Raw genomic sequence first — 14790 nt, forward strand, 5'->3', positions numbered from 1 at the left:
AACTGACAGAAGGAAGGGGTAAGAGGAGAATCCTCGGGGAGAAGGTACAGCTCAGTGGTAGAAGGCATGCTTAGCGTGCCCGAGGTCTTAGTTAATTAATTAAATGAGAACATAAAAAATAAAGAAGAGAATCCTCAACTCTCTCCTGCCTTTTGCCCTAACACCCAACTGATAACCAAGCCTTCAAACCTTCCCTACCCCTCCTTTCTCTTATCTCCTTATTTCAGGCTTTATCTCTTGAGTGGATGACCACTTCAGCCTCCTGGCTGGCCTCCTTGCCTCCAGTCTCACTCTAATCTATCCTGCTCATGGCTCCCAGGCTGATCTTTCTAAAACTCCACTGCTTAAAACCTTCCAAGAGTCCCCTGGGTAAAGTCCAAACTCCTGACACTCCATACCAGGCCCTCCAAGATCCATCCCCATCACCTCCCCAGCCTTGTCTCTCACCATATGTTAGAGATAGAATGTTTGTGTCCCTGTGAGAGTCACATGTTGAAAACCTAATGCTCAAGCTGGTGGTATTACGGGGTGGGGCCTTGAGGAGGTGATTAGGTCGCGAGGGTGATAGGGATCAATGTGCTTATAAAAGAGACCCCAGAGAGCTCCCTCACCCCTTCTGTCATGTGAACATACAGCAGAAAGTTGACAGCCTGGGGCAGAGGGTACAGTTCAGTGGCAGACTGCATGTGCACAGTCTCCTGGGTTCAATCCCCAGTACCTTCATTTAAAAAATAAATAGACCTAATTAACCCCCCTCTAAAAACAAAAACAATTTTTTTTTAAAGTGAAGAAGTTAGCAGCCTACAAGCTAGAAGGGGGCTCTCACCAGAGCCTGACAATGCTGGTGCCTTGATCAGACTTTCAGCCTCCAGGACTATGAGGAATAGGGATCTACCGGGTGTAAGCCACCAAATCTGGGATGCTTTGTTATAGCAGCCGGAGCTGACTGTATGACACCATACCTGCTGCATCAACACCCAACCTCCCGCTCCTCTTGCCTGGAATGCACCTCCCCGACCCAAAGTCCACCTTGTAGCCACCTTGTACCCCACTGAGTGCCACCTCCTCTACAGAGCCCTGCCTAATATACCGTGGTGTAACCAACCACTCTCTCCTTGGGCCCTAGTCTACACTTGGCATATTCCTGCCCCACCATTTCTTGTACTTATTTGTTCATGTGTTTGCCCAACCAGACTGTAGGCTCCTTAAAGACACTTATCAACTTCCCCTTTCTACAACCTGCACATAGTAGGCACTCAGCAACCACTGGCTGGCTGAAGAAATGAGAAGCCTGATCATGCCTTACACAGCACAAGGTGCTCTACAAACACAAGGTAAGGAATTATTGCTTTTCTTAGCTAGATCCCAACTCATATGGATTCAGTGACCTTGCCCTCTGCCAGGGTGGGATGTGAACAGGTCCAAAGGTCGGGATGCCTCAGCCTGGGGAAAGGCAGGCACAGACCGTGAAGGCCCTTGCTCAACACAAGAATTAAGCAACACAGGTCACCAACTGTCAACGTGCCTCCTGCCAAATGATTCATGACTGGGGGAGGCCTGAAGCAGGAGGAGGCACAGCAAAAGGCAGGAGAAGGCAGGCCCCAGTGCTCACCACTGGCGCTGGCCCAGCCCCTCCTCTCCAGACCATGGCCCGTGTACCCTGCAGGAAGGTGGGGACAGAGACACTGTTCAGGGACCTGGCCTGGGAGCCAAGTGCAGATGGCAGGAGGGCACAGCCAACTCCAGAAGACAAAGAGAGGACTGTTTTAACACATCTGCTCTGTGTCCCCCACCCCACCCCGAGAGATTTCCTGCTGGCTGGGTTCCCCTCCTGCCCCACCTCTGGGCCCTGAACTGGGAAGGACGATGCCAGCTGCCTGGCAGGTTCAGGCTGCCAGTGCCAAGCCTCCGGTGGGCTCGCCACGGCAAAACGGTGAATCCAGTATCATCTGTCTGCGGGGCCGCCACCTTCCCCATGCTTCATTGGTTCCTTCCCCTCCTAGCAGAGACCTCTCCACCATGCTTCTCTGAGAATTCTACATCCCATCCTCCTTGGAAGCTCACAGCAAAACCACCTCTTCTCTGAAGGCTTCTTAAGTCTCCAGACTTCAAAACCAACAGAACGTTTTAACTGCGTCTCCTTTGTGCATGTCTTTCCCCTATGTTGCAGCCATCCTCTCTGCTCATTTCTGGTTGATCTTTGCACCCAGCCAGAGCAAGGCCTGGTAGATGGACATACAGATGAACACATACATTCACTCATGCCAAGTGTGGAGCCCGGCAGGGTTTCTCCCTCTCCATCTAAAAAATGGTTCTTGCAGAATTCACAAACTGTGGCATATCTGTACAATGGACTACTACTCAGAAAGAAGCAAAAGGGCACACTCTGGGTACATACAGCATGGATGAATCTCTCAGAACTTACATGGCACAAAAGAAGCCAGATACCAAAACGTATGTGCTGTATAATTTCAGTTATACGACGTTAAAAAAAAAATAGAATCTGTATTAACAGAAACCAACCAATCACTGTCTGGGGTTGGGGTGGGGAGGGAATCAATTGGCAAAGGACCTGAGGGAATTTTCTGGGGTGATGGAAATGTTCTTTGTCTTTATTTGGCGTGTTGGTTACATGTGTATTTATACTTGCCTAACTGATCAATTATACACTTAAGATCTGTTCCCTGTATGAAAATTTATCTAAAAATAATGAATATAATGTCTTTTGTTTAATAAAAAAAAAGGCAATATGATTCCCAAGAACTAATGAAGGACAAAGTAGAGGGGCTACAGTGACTGAGGTGCTGGTCTGTGAAATAATCTCCAACATACATAAGACCAAAAAGTTTCCTGGAGCTGGCAATGGCTTTTCCTAATGAGGGTCACATTCCAGCTGCCCAAGTCTGCCCATAAAAAGGGGCTTCTTTGCCTTATATTTGCACTTTGATTCAAACCAAGGTCCATTTTCCTGTCCACAAACATCTGATTGGAAATCTACTGGGAACTCCAACCCTCGGGTTCCTTCCCCCTCTGCCCCGTGTGTTTGAGCACAAGTGGTCAGACCACAACATGACATCCAAGGTGGAGACGGGCTGCTCCTGAGCCGGGCCCCCAAAGGATCCCAGTGGTTGTAACCCAGCCCTGTCACAAGGGTGGGAAGCCAGGGGCTGCCAGGAAGCACCAGGCACTGCCTCACGATTCCCACTGGCAGAGGGGCCTATCTGTGAAAACACCCAGCTCTACGAGCCAAGGAAGGTCCCCCTCCAAGAGGAGCACTTGCTTTTTCATTAACTCCGAACTTCCGGTCTGGAGGCAAGCTGATCCTGGCACAGTCCCGAGCTCAACACCCAGGCTGGTCCCAGCCTCATCAGTCTGAGTGACTCATCACATCCCAGACAGCAGCCCTTCCAAGAAGCCCTGCCTTTGGAGCCCTGGGCCCTGGATGCAGAGATGGAGAGCATAATGCTTCCTCTGCAATGGAACTTTCCAGATGGGAGGACCCCTTACCTCTTGCCTACCCAGCTGGTCCAAGAGCACAGGGTACCCAAGAGGACCATGCCCTGAGCTGGGTACCCTGGGGTGTGGGGTGGAGGAGGGAGAAATGCAAGTCATTACTTCAGCCCTCAAGGAGGAAGCCTCAAGGCCAGGTTGGGAGGAACCCTCCTCATAAATCACACTCAAAAGTGGGCAACTGTGAGAATGTAAAATGGTACAGCTGCTGTGGAAAACGGTCTGGCTGTTCCTCAAAAGATTAAAAACAGAATTACCATACGATCCAGCAACTCCGCTGGAACTCCATCCTCAAAGGAACCGAAAAGAGGGGCTAGAAGAGGTATGTGTACACCCGTGTTCACAGCAGCACCATTCACAATAGCAAAGAGGTAGAAGCAACCCATGTGTCCACTGATGGATGAATAAAGAAAATGTAGTCTACACATACCATGGAATATTATTCAGCCTTAAAAAAGAAGGAAATCCTGCCAAATGCAACAGTGTGGATGAACCTTAAGGACAGTATTCTAAGTGAAATAAGCCAGTCACAAAAAAGTGATTCCACTTCTATGAGGTTTCTAGAGTAGTCAGACTCATAAAGACAGAAAGCAGAACAGTGACTGCCAGGGGCTAGTGGGAGGGGAATGGGGCGCTGTTTAGTGGATATGGAGTTTCAGTTTTGTAAGACGAAATGTTCTGGAGATTGGTTGCACAACAATGTGAATGTACTTAACACTACTGAACTGTACACTTAAAAATGGTTCAGATAATAAATTTTGTTATGTCTATTTTACCACAGTTTAAAAAAAATCTTAATGGTTAAGATGCTGAATTTTATGTCATATTTTACCAATTGACAAAAAGCACTCCTTGTATTACTCTCCAAAAAGTGTGTAAACTGTGATTCAGTAACTCTACTTCTAGGAATTTTTCCTAAGAAAGAAAGAGATTTAACCTACAAGTCCAATAATAGGAGACAAGTTTGCTAAACCACAATGGATTCTTACCATGAAATGCTACCAAGCTAATGTAGATGTATACTGGAAACTAGTTTATAAAATATTAACTTTAAAGAACAAGTTATAAGATATATGACTGTATGAACTTATTTTTGTTAAAAAAAAAACACATATAAACCTACAGGGAAAATGATTGGAAGGATATACCTCAAAGTATTTACAGAGATCTGAGTCTCAGTTTCCCCAAACACAAAATGGGATCACTATCAATGCATAGGATGGCTGTGAAAATTAAATTAGATGGTACTATAAAGAGCAGAACGTATACTCTCAGAAAACGTTTTCATGTTACGTTCACAGTGACCTCTCAGGTAGGAATCTGGCCCTTCCCTAGAACGACAAATGGGGAATCCATCCAGGGAGAAGAGAGTCCTTCCAACAACTTGCCACTAAAACTGCCAATGAGATCCAGAGCTTCCATCTTCAACACCGTCTGTTCTCTCGGCCCCAACCCCGTGTGTCTTTCCTTACCCGCAGTGACCCACCAGGGGTTCCCAAATCTCTGGCCAGCCCATGGTGACCCACCTTTCACGACGGCTGAATTACAGCCATCTGCCCAGGCAGGGGATGGGCCCTAGTGCTGGTGTTCGTTTCTCAGATGCACCCCTCAAAGCCCTGTCCATAGTCCACACCCCACTACACCGACTGCTCTCTGGGGTGGCCTCCAATGATGGAGGAAAGGGTGGCCAGCAGAAGATGCAAGAAACCACACCAACCTCTTCCCCTCCAGCCCCACGGTCTTCCTCCTATGAGTCCACTTATCATCCAGTCCTGTTTGGTACCTCGCAGCCCAGGCAGGCCCTTGATGAGGGCTTGGTGAGCACACAACACGCCTGGCCTCCTTCCAAGACACCCTAGCATGCTCACTCCTCTCCATCTGGAGGCCAGCCTCTCACTCTGTGGACCACAGTCCAGGGACAGAGCAGCAGCACCAAAAGTGCTGACCCACTTCCACACAAGGCAGACAGCCTACGCCCCTTTGAGAAGGAAGCCAAAATAAACAGCTAATTCCTACCATACCACAACTAATAAAACCCCAAAACCAAATATCCCACCATATCCTGCCCCAGCAGCAGCCTGGTGTTCTTCCTTTTATTTTTGAAAGTTTTAATAAAGCCATAAAATCCCGGGTGAGAGCAGAAGACCTGGGGGTGCACAGACTGAGAGACAACAGAAAAGAGAGAAAAAAAAAAGAAAAATCTTGAGGGGTGAGTGGAAGAGAATTTGCAGATTGTAATTCTCATAGTTGCTTAATGTTTCTTACATTTTTACTTTTCACAGCACCTTCACAACTCAGCATTTCACTGCAGTATTTTGGATGACCTGGGGCCATTTTTCTCCAATCTTCTATTGGTCAGCCAGTAGGCAAGTGTGCCCAGAGTGGCCCCCCTGGTGCCAGGCTATGTGAAAGGAAAAGGGGTTGGCTAGGCTGAAACCCAGGCCAGCACTGGTTTTCAAGGGGCCCAGAGCCACAAGCAGCCCTAGATTAGGTGGCAATAATGAGGTCTGAATGGCTCAGGGCAGGGCTCGTGGCTGGAGAAACAGGGGTCACTCCCCACACTGTTACCACGCTGACCTAGTGCCAGAGAAACAGAAGCAACACAGGCCGGAGGAGAGAAGGAAGTCATTTGCCATAGAATGGCCCTCTGAGAGGTGGACAATGACACTGGGGCTTTTGGGGGCTCAACTGGGTGAGGCTTGAGATGTCCAAAGAACAGGCCCTGAAGTATCCTGCATGTCCATCAAAGCGGGGGATACCCCTTAGGACTCAGACCAACAGGAAAGAGGACAGTTTGTCACCTAGATCCACAACAGCCTAACCTAGCCTAGGGCCCAGACCCCTCTGCTCCAGATGGACCCAGACAGCATGCTGACCAACAGGTGAGCCCAATTTTAGAGGAGACAGTCTGTGCCACACCTCACGGTGTGGCTGTCTAGGACCAAAGCTCTGGAACTCCAGTCAAAGGGACACCCTGAGCCTTACTGCTGGGTTCTCAGTACCCCCTAATTTCCCAGTCCCTCCCATGCACACCCCCTCTCAGTTCCAAAAAGCTGTGAATACACCCCACTCCAAACAAGCCACCTCCATTTCCCTGGGGCCTCCGTTTGGGTTTTTCCTTTACCTGGAAGGCACCTCTTCCCCTCATCTGCAGCCTCCCAACTCACCTGAGAAGGCCCCACAACCAGCTGGGTCTCACTCACTTCCCTCTCTGGAAAACACCAGGTCAAACACGTACTCCTTGGGCATCATGGACAAGCCCCAAACCAGAATCAGAGAAAGCCAAGTTCAAATCCTGACCCAGTGGCTCCTCATGTAACCTCAGGTGAGTCTGTCTGAGCTCTGGGGTTCTGCCCTCCATACTTTTCACCTACTTTGGTAACAGCACCCTGATTGTCTTCTGAGGGACCATTACTCCAGCTCAGTCCACAAGATTCAAGTGTGGAAATCCCACCCTAGGCACCAACCCAGCGAGCTGGATGCTGGTCACTGAAACTGGTCCCAGAGTGGGCATGGGGCCCAACCAGGCCAATGAGAACCTTCCCTGCGGCACTCTCTCCTTCTGAGGTTGTGAGTCTAGGCTGCAGGACCCTGTAAAGCTCAACACATGGAACCCCTGGATCCAGCTATGCCTGATGCCACCTACACCAATGATTTTCTAGCTACACAGGCCCAAACATTTCTAGTCCCTCCCCGTTTTGGTTGTTGCCCTTCCAACTAGTTGCAGTTGCATTTTTGTCATTACAACCCTAAGTCTGGTTACACAGAAACTGATCCCCAGATGCATGCTGTCAGAGGGAATATTCCTGACGTGCAGGACCAGGTGAGCTGAGGCCAGGCATGGGAGTGACAATTTTGCCATTTCTCAGTAAGAACCTGGAATTCCAGATCCACAGCAGCAGCAGTGCCAGCTGAAATGCAGCCTGTTTTGTCCTGAGGAGAGACCTTGGGCCACGGAGGCTGGAGTTTTAGGGTACCTGGTAGAACATTTCAGGGTATTAGCCTACACTGGGGCTCAGAGTAAGGGCCACGAAAAGGGGCAAGCTGCACTTCCCGCAGCCCCTATGAAAGACGCAGCTTGGCTAAGGGGCCCTTTTTGTCTGTGGACAACAAAGACAGCTGAGAATCAAGCCAGACAATTAGAGCTGAAAATTCTCTGCTCCTGCTGAGGCAGTGCTGGAGGAGGTAAGAAGATGGGACCCCATCAGGCCTGATCTCCCCAGGAACCCACAGAGAAGCGCACTGTGGCTCTCATGTGCTGCTGAAGGACCAGATGCAGCTTGGGGGCAAAGAGCATGTGCACCCCTGGCCCAGCCTTGGTTTCCCCATTAAACTGAGGGCCGGGGTGCTGAGAGGGGCCCCAGGGCTGGTGCTGAGGGACAGAAACTTCTAGGCCTGGATCTAGATCCAAGGACTTTGTGAACATAGTCTTTGGCTCTAGCTTCTCGCCCCTGGAGATGATCTGATGCCAACGCCCAAAGGCTTATTACTCGGGAGCTCCAGAGCCAGACAGACCCCAAATCTGGCAGACAAGGCCTTGGACTGCTCAGCTCACAAGGTCATCCCAGGCTGGCACTCCTACTTGGAAGTGGGCAGCTGAGGAGCTGCAGCCTCAGAGGGGATTCACAAACGGCCCCCTCAGGGGTCGAGACAGAGCTGCCCACAGAACAGAACTGAGCAGCTGCGTGGCCAGGACACCTTGGCTGGACAGCAAGTCTGCTGTCCTGCCCTGGGAGGCCGTGGTATTAGACTACAGACCAGCACCTCTGCGTGTTTCCATTTCCTGCAGTGTCCAAACAGCAGGCTTCACTGACACTATGAATACAGGGACTGGGCAGGGACTGGCCACCTGGCTTATGGCTCATCAGTTCTGTGACAGCCACTGCAGGCTAAGGGCCTTCTCCAGAATGGCTGCCTCCCCCAGAGCTACATCAACCAGCAGCAGGCTTTGCTCACCTGCCCACCACTCCCACAAGAGAAGGGACCCTAGTTGTCTATCTTGGCACCCCCAGCAGGCTTGCTGTATCAACTGCTGGCAAATTTTACTTTCTCCTGTGGGAGCTGGACCAGGGACTCTGAGGGGTACAACTACAAGACGCCAGACCCCTGGCAGGAGAGGCATACTGACCTCTAACTGGGAAGACTGGGCCAAGGTCCAAACGAGCGTGATGGAGGGAGAGAATGCTGTAAGCTGTGGCTGCAACCAAGGGACGTCTCCTGGCAGAGAAGGCACATGAACTGTGTCTGAAGGGAGTGTTAGTGCTCTCTACACACAGAGGAACAAAAAGGGGATGGTCGGTGAGGACAGTGACCCAAGAAAAGGCAAAGGGACAGAACTTTTCAGATCAGGTTGGGCACCAGGAGTGACCTCATTTATCTGGAACATGGGCTCTGGGAAGGGAGAAGAGGGAGAGAAGATTAGGGGTGTGGAAGAAATGACCCCCTGTCCTCGAGGGGCTTCGAGTTCCATAGGGAGCCAGGTCTGACACCCGCAAGCACACGAAATCAAAGGAGCAGGGCTCTGCCCAGGGCTTTGCCAGAGTCAGGCCTTCTGAGACGGGCCTCGACACCACATTATCCTAGATTGTTTTAAAAGTAAATGGAAGGAGTATAACTGAAAAATTGTGTTCTACACTGGAAATTGACACAACATTGTAAACTGACTATAACTCAATAAAAAAAATGTTAAAAAAAAGTAAATGGAGGGAGGGTATAGCTCAGCTGTAGACTGTGTGCTTAGCATGTACAAGGTCCCGGGTTCAATCCCCAGTACCTCTATAAATAAAATAAACCTAATTACCCCCCCCAAAAGCAACCAGGATGGTGGCTGCCCCTGGACTGACATGCTTGGTCAGGGGGCAGTAGGCTGGCAGAAGTCACAGGGGGGCCATTGCAGGGCCTGGGCACTGGATAGGAGAGGGGCAGACTTCCCACTCTAAACCAAGGTGACTGATATTGATGTAGAAAAGCAAACTTTCTGCACAACTCGGCCACTGACACCACCGCCCCTGGGCTGCTTCCTCACTAAGCAGACCCTAGGGACAGATGCAGGGCTTCACCGGGGGCAGCAGCTCCCACTAGACATGGGACTGCAGAGGGCCAGGAAAGGCCAAAGTCCCCCATCTCCCCAAGGCCCAGTTAGGGCCCTCTCTGAGATACCCTCAGGGGGCAGAATGACAGTGCCTAAAGGCACCTTCCCTCCTGGCCCACCCCTATGCCCTGCAATAAGTACCAAAAACCTCTCCTTTCTCAGGGCTCCTGCTCCTCCCCGTCTGTGCAATCGCATCTCAGAGCTAACTGTAATCTGCTCCCCAACATCCTCTGGAGGGCTCCTCTGTCACAGACAGGATACAAACCTGGGAGACAGTCACTGGACACCCATCCAAGCTCTGCTATTCACAGGCTGCATCATCATGGGCAAGCCTCAGTTTCTTCGTCCACAGAATAGGCATAACTACTCCCTCCCATTTTATAGAGATTAACTGGAGGTTAAAGCATCAGCCAACAAATATTTATTAAACAAGAATTCCAGGGCAGTGTTTCTCAAACCGTAAGGTGCATACACATCACCTGGGAATGCTGTTAAAACGAAGCCTCTGACTCAGTACGTCTGGTAAGGGGCCTGAGAGTCTAATTACTAACAAGCTCCTGGGTGGTGCACATGTGATAATCCTGTACCCCTATCTCCTCACTCGCCATCAGATGCTCAGGTTCCAGAGGGTAAGGGTCCATGCCTCACATTTCTGAGGACACCATCGAAGTAAAGTACACCACAGGAGCTTGAAAAAATGGGGAAGAAAGGACTGAACAAGGGATTATGATAGGCAGAAGAAGAGCCCTTCACTCTGCCCAGGGTTAGCAGGTCACTTGGGAGCAGCGAGCCACAGGACAGGCCTATTTCTGAGTGGCAGACCCATCAAGCTGCTGCCAGGAGGAGCTGGCGGCAGGCCCTGGGGAAAGAAAGTTCTTCCTCCAAAGCCAGAGGCCCAGCCCACCTCCCAGCAGTGGTGGTGCCCCCACCAGACCCTAAAGTCCAGTCCGTCTACTCCCAGCAGGACCAGGTCCATGAGCCCAGGTGTGACGCTGGCGGGCAGTTTGCTCAGACAGGGAACTGAAGCGTTTTCTTTTTCCATCTTAGTGAAAAATATGCCATTTTCATATTATTTCTGAACTTGACAGGGACAATAACTTTTCTCTCCTTAGAGAAGTTCGGGGGTCCATACCCACCATCCAATTTACACATATGTGCGTGTAATGTTTCTGCATTTCAGGCAAGAGAAACCCAAGACTACCTCAACTGCCTCCTCTCAGGCTCCCGGGATGGTGTCCGAAGCTCCCCCTGAGAAGCAGAAAGCACCCTCTGGTCTACTCCACGTCCCCCCCGACTTCAGAGGAAGTCTAAGACCTTGTGAGTGATCCCTCAGAGGACACACTGCCAAGTTCCTCTGCTCGGAAGGGGGAAGCCAGTGAGCTGAGTGTTCTTATGTCGGTTGAGGGTGAAGAGCCCCAGAGCCTGCTCCTGAGACTCCAGGCCTGGCCGCTCAGGCCCCCCCAGGACACACAGCCCCGCCCTCCTGCCTCCAGCCAAGTGTGCCTAAGAACCAAATTCCCTGTCCCACTGGAAGGTACCGAGTGGGACCATGGAGCAGAATCCAATGCAAGATGATATACAGGCTGAGGTGTACCAGCCTGGCCAGGCAGGGCGCTGGGGAGCAGACATGCAGGCTCCCGAGGGCCCAACATGAGAGGCTGCCTCGGGGCGGGGCACTCAGGGTTAAACACAAGCCAATTGATGGCCAAGTAAGTCACTTCACTTTGGCCAGCGGTGGTTTCCTCATCTGTAACATGAGACTCGGCCCAGATCATTTCCACAATTCCTTTCAGCCTAGAATTCTGAGCAGCACCATCATGGGGTGTTGATGAGCTCTGACTACCTGGGTTCAAATCCTGGCTCTGTCCCTCCCAGTGACATCCTCACGAGTCTCTTCGCTTTCTCATCTGTACCTCATCTGTATTACAGGAATGAAAAGGACACCTACTCAGGGGCATCACTGTGCGGACTGAACGAGGGCATACCTGGCAAGCAGTGAGGGCGTAATATCATCATTCTGTGAACTCTGCGGCCTCCCACTGATACCATTCCTTCTGTGGACTGAAGGTTTGTATCCCCTCAAATTCATGTTGTAGCTCTAGCCCCCAATGTGATGGTATTTGGAGGTGGTGCCTTTGGGAGGTAATGAGGGTCAGATGAGGTCATAAGGGTGGGGACCTTATGCTGGAATTAGTGGCTTCACAAGAAAGGAGAGAGAGAGAGGGATCTCTCCATGAGCACATATGGGGGAAAGGCCATGTGAGGACACAGTGAGAAAGCGGCCATCTGCAACCTAAGGGGAAAGCCCTCATTAGACACCACCCTGCTGGTACACTGATCTTGGACTTCCCAGCCTCCAGAACTATGAGAAATAAATTCCTACTGTTTAAGCCACCCAGTCTGTGGTATTTTGTTACGGCAGCCCAGCAGACCAAGACAAGCCCCATGCTCGTAAATGGAGTCAGGACCAATGACCCGCCATCCCCATCCCTATTCTCTGCATGGGGAGCCCCGCCAGGTCCCCCCAAACCCAGGAAAATCAACACCATGCACACCCTGGAGGCCACGGGCACGGTCTCAAGCACATGCAGGGTCAGCATGCCGAGTAGCAGGGCACAGGCACTGTGACAGGACAGGGAGGACAGGCAGAGAGGAGGCAGACAAGTAGGAGGCCGAGTGCAGTCAGAGGGAAGCGGGGAGCTAGCACAGCCCATGACCGAGCAGCCCATGCCAGGGACACCCGGCTCCTTACCTCCCCTGCAGGACCTCTGACCACCGGGCCTGTGTTCCCCCAAGAAGCTGGAGGCGTGCTGGAAAGAGTAGAGAGCAGGAGACAGGGAGCAGTAGGTACCGAGCCAGGTCTACAGGAGAAAGTGCTGCAAAGGAGCCCTAGGGAAGGGTGTTAGGTTCGGGGAGTCTGTGGCAGAAGTAGTTTCCGAGAGGCCCAAAAGACCCAAATGCCAAATGAAGATCACCTCCAGGTCTAGCCTGTGCCAGAGAAGGGGACGAGAAGCAAAAGGAGAAGACCCCCCACACTGGACCATCCCAGAGGGACGCCTGCCCCCACAGGCTGGCGCTGGGTCTGTCCAGGGTGAAAATCTCAGATTTCCCAGGATGGCGTTAACAGTCTCTCAATGGGGAAAGGGACCCAGAGACCCAGGGGTGGACAAAGAGCTCTCAAGAAGCCCCACCAGCCATGGTCAAAGGAGGTTGTGCCCTGCCAGATGTCATAGTCAATCCCTGGGACCCAAAGGAGACAGGGAAGTGGGAGTGAGGGGCTCCTATTCCAAGGCGAATGTCAAAGAGTGGAGGTTCCAATCCTGGCTCCACCACAAATTTCTGGGTAACTTCAGGTTCATCCCCTTTGTGGGCCTCAGTTTCCCCACATACAAGATGGGAGAATGTCCCTATCTACAGTAAAAAAAAAAAGGTGACGAATACTCTACCAATGCCAGATACCAAATCCCCACAGGGCTACATGCACCTCTAGACTTTTCCCTGGGGGCTGGTTTGTGCTGGATAAAGAGATGATCACACATCCAAGATTTCTGGCCACAGTCTGGGACTCCACTGTCGCCAGGAGCCACCCCTCAGTCTCTGTGATCCCAGGGTTCCTGGATCCAGGGAAGGAGGAGCCTGAAGTTTCGGGTAGGGCTTTTACCGCCACGGATCACCTTCAGGGTCAGCTCAAGGGCACTCTTTCCCCAGGTGGGCATCCACAGTCCCCATCATGAAACTCCTGCATCACTGACCCTGTGTGCCTGGCTTCCCCCTGGAGCATCCCTTGCCCTGGGAACTGGCTGTGAATTGCCCATCACTAGATCCCAGCACCGCCTCCCTGGGCCGCTCACAGCAGGTGCCCAGCAAGTCGGTGAGGAGTGGCAGGCTGCTCTGAACCACCAAACACTCAATCTGTAGCCAATGTCAGGCACTAGTGCCAGCCTGACCACTGGTGGCATATTGTTTAAGCCTTTCTCAACCTGGTTATACAACTGATTCCTCTCAGTCAAGGTTCACCCTGCAAGGGCAGGTATTACAACCTTGTCTTACAGATAAGTCAGCTAGGGCCGGAAAAGGTGAAGAGGTATCCGCCCAGGGGCACAGTTGGGTAACTAGCTGTCGATAGAGCCAGAATAAGAACTCAAGTCTTCTGACCGGATGTCCAGCCTGGCATCTGCTGTCAGCCAGCACACACTGGTGTGGCTGGTTACCCTGGCGTCCACCTGGCTAGTCAGTGCTTGGGCACTCCCAGAGTTTAGGTATATTAAACACTGGCCCTGCAGGCCCCCCTCACCCCAGCTTTGCTGCCCTTTAGCTGCCACCCGCTCCTGGCACTTGGGGGCCAGAGAGTAAGGAGCTGGGCACAGTGGTGGGGAGCCCCGGTCGGCGTCCACACCCACCTTTGATGACAAAGGCCTCCGCCAGCAGCCGCATCTGATACAGAGGCTTGTTCTCCATGGACATGTCATCAATCCCGGCCCGCGCGTACATGCTGATGGCATCTCGGTACGAGCCCTCCACGTAGTGCAGCTTGCCCAGAATCAGCATGGCCTCACACAGGTACTGCGGCTGAAAGGACAAGGACCACATCAGCAGGCTTTGGCCCCAAGGCCCCCAGCCCCAACCCCACCACGTACCCTGGATGAACGCCCTCTCACTGAGCCATGATGACTTGCCCGAGACCCTGCTCGGAACTCCCCTCCTCCTCCAGGAAGCCTCCCTGACCCTCAAGCACATGTGGATGGCTCTACTCTCTCCACACCTGCAGTCCGTGGCCTATGCTGTGGCTCCTACTGACCTTATTATGTGAGTCCTTAATTGTTTCACGTGTGTGTCTTACGCCCCCAGCTCAACTGCAGGCAGTTTGCATCTGGGCCCTGACTTCTCTCCCCTGAAGCCCCCAGAGGCTTCGGCCCAAAGCTGGTGCTCAGAGTCCAGGCACTTGTTCTTAACACAAATGGGGAGTCAGGGACTCAGCCGAGTTTTGTGGGGTGTAAAGCTTATATATTTTGGGGGGTCCTCTAGATACACATACGTGTACAAAAATACAGTTAGGTGGAAGAAAAGAGCCCTGCAGGTGAGGGGCCTGAAGCTGAAACTCCTCCCCCCACACACAGCAGCAGGATCCCTGTGGGGAGACGGCCCCAGCAGCAGCGTGGACAGAAGCCAGAAGGAGCAAGAACGCTGGC

At 51.8% G+C, this 14790-nt stretch overlaps 1 protein-coding gene across 2 annotated transcripts in view; it reads right to left on the minus strand.

The window, feature by feature from the left end:
* Window positions 1-14790, minus strand: part of TTC7A (tetratricopeptide repeat domain 7A) — a 117375-nt gene that overhangs the window by 87527 nt on the left and 15058 nt on the right. For both annotated transcript variants that reach the window (XM_006216440.4, XM_072937771.1), the window contains exon 3: window positions 14002-14170. In XM_006216440.4, coding sequence (XP_006216502.1) covers window positions 14002-14170 — 169 coding nt within the window. The remainder of the gene's footprint in view (window positions 1-14001; window positions 14171-14790) is intronic.

Source organism: Vicugna pacos, chromosome 15 (genome assembly GCF_048564905.1).
Source record: "Vicugna pacos chromosome 15, VicPac4, whole genome shotgun sequence".
Taxonomy (NCBI): domain Eukaryota; kingdom Metazoa; phylum Chordata; class Mammalia; order Artiodactyla; family Camelidae; genus Vicugna; species Vicugna pacos.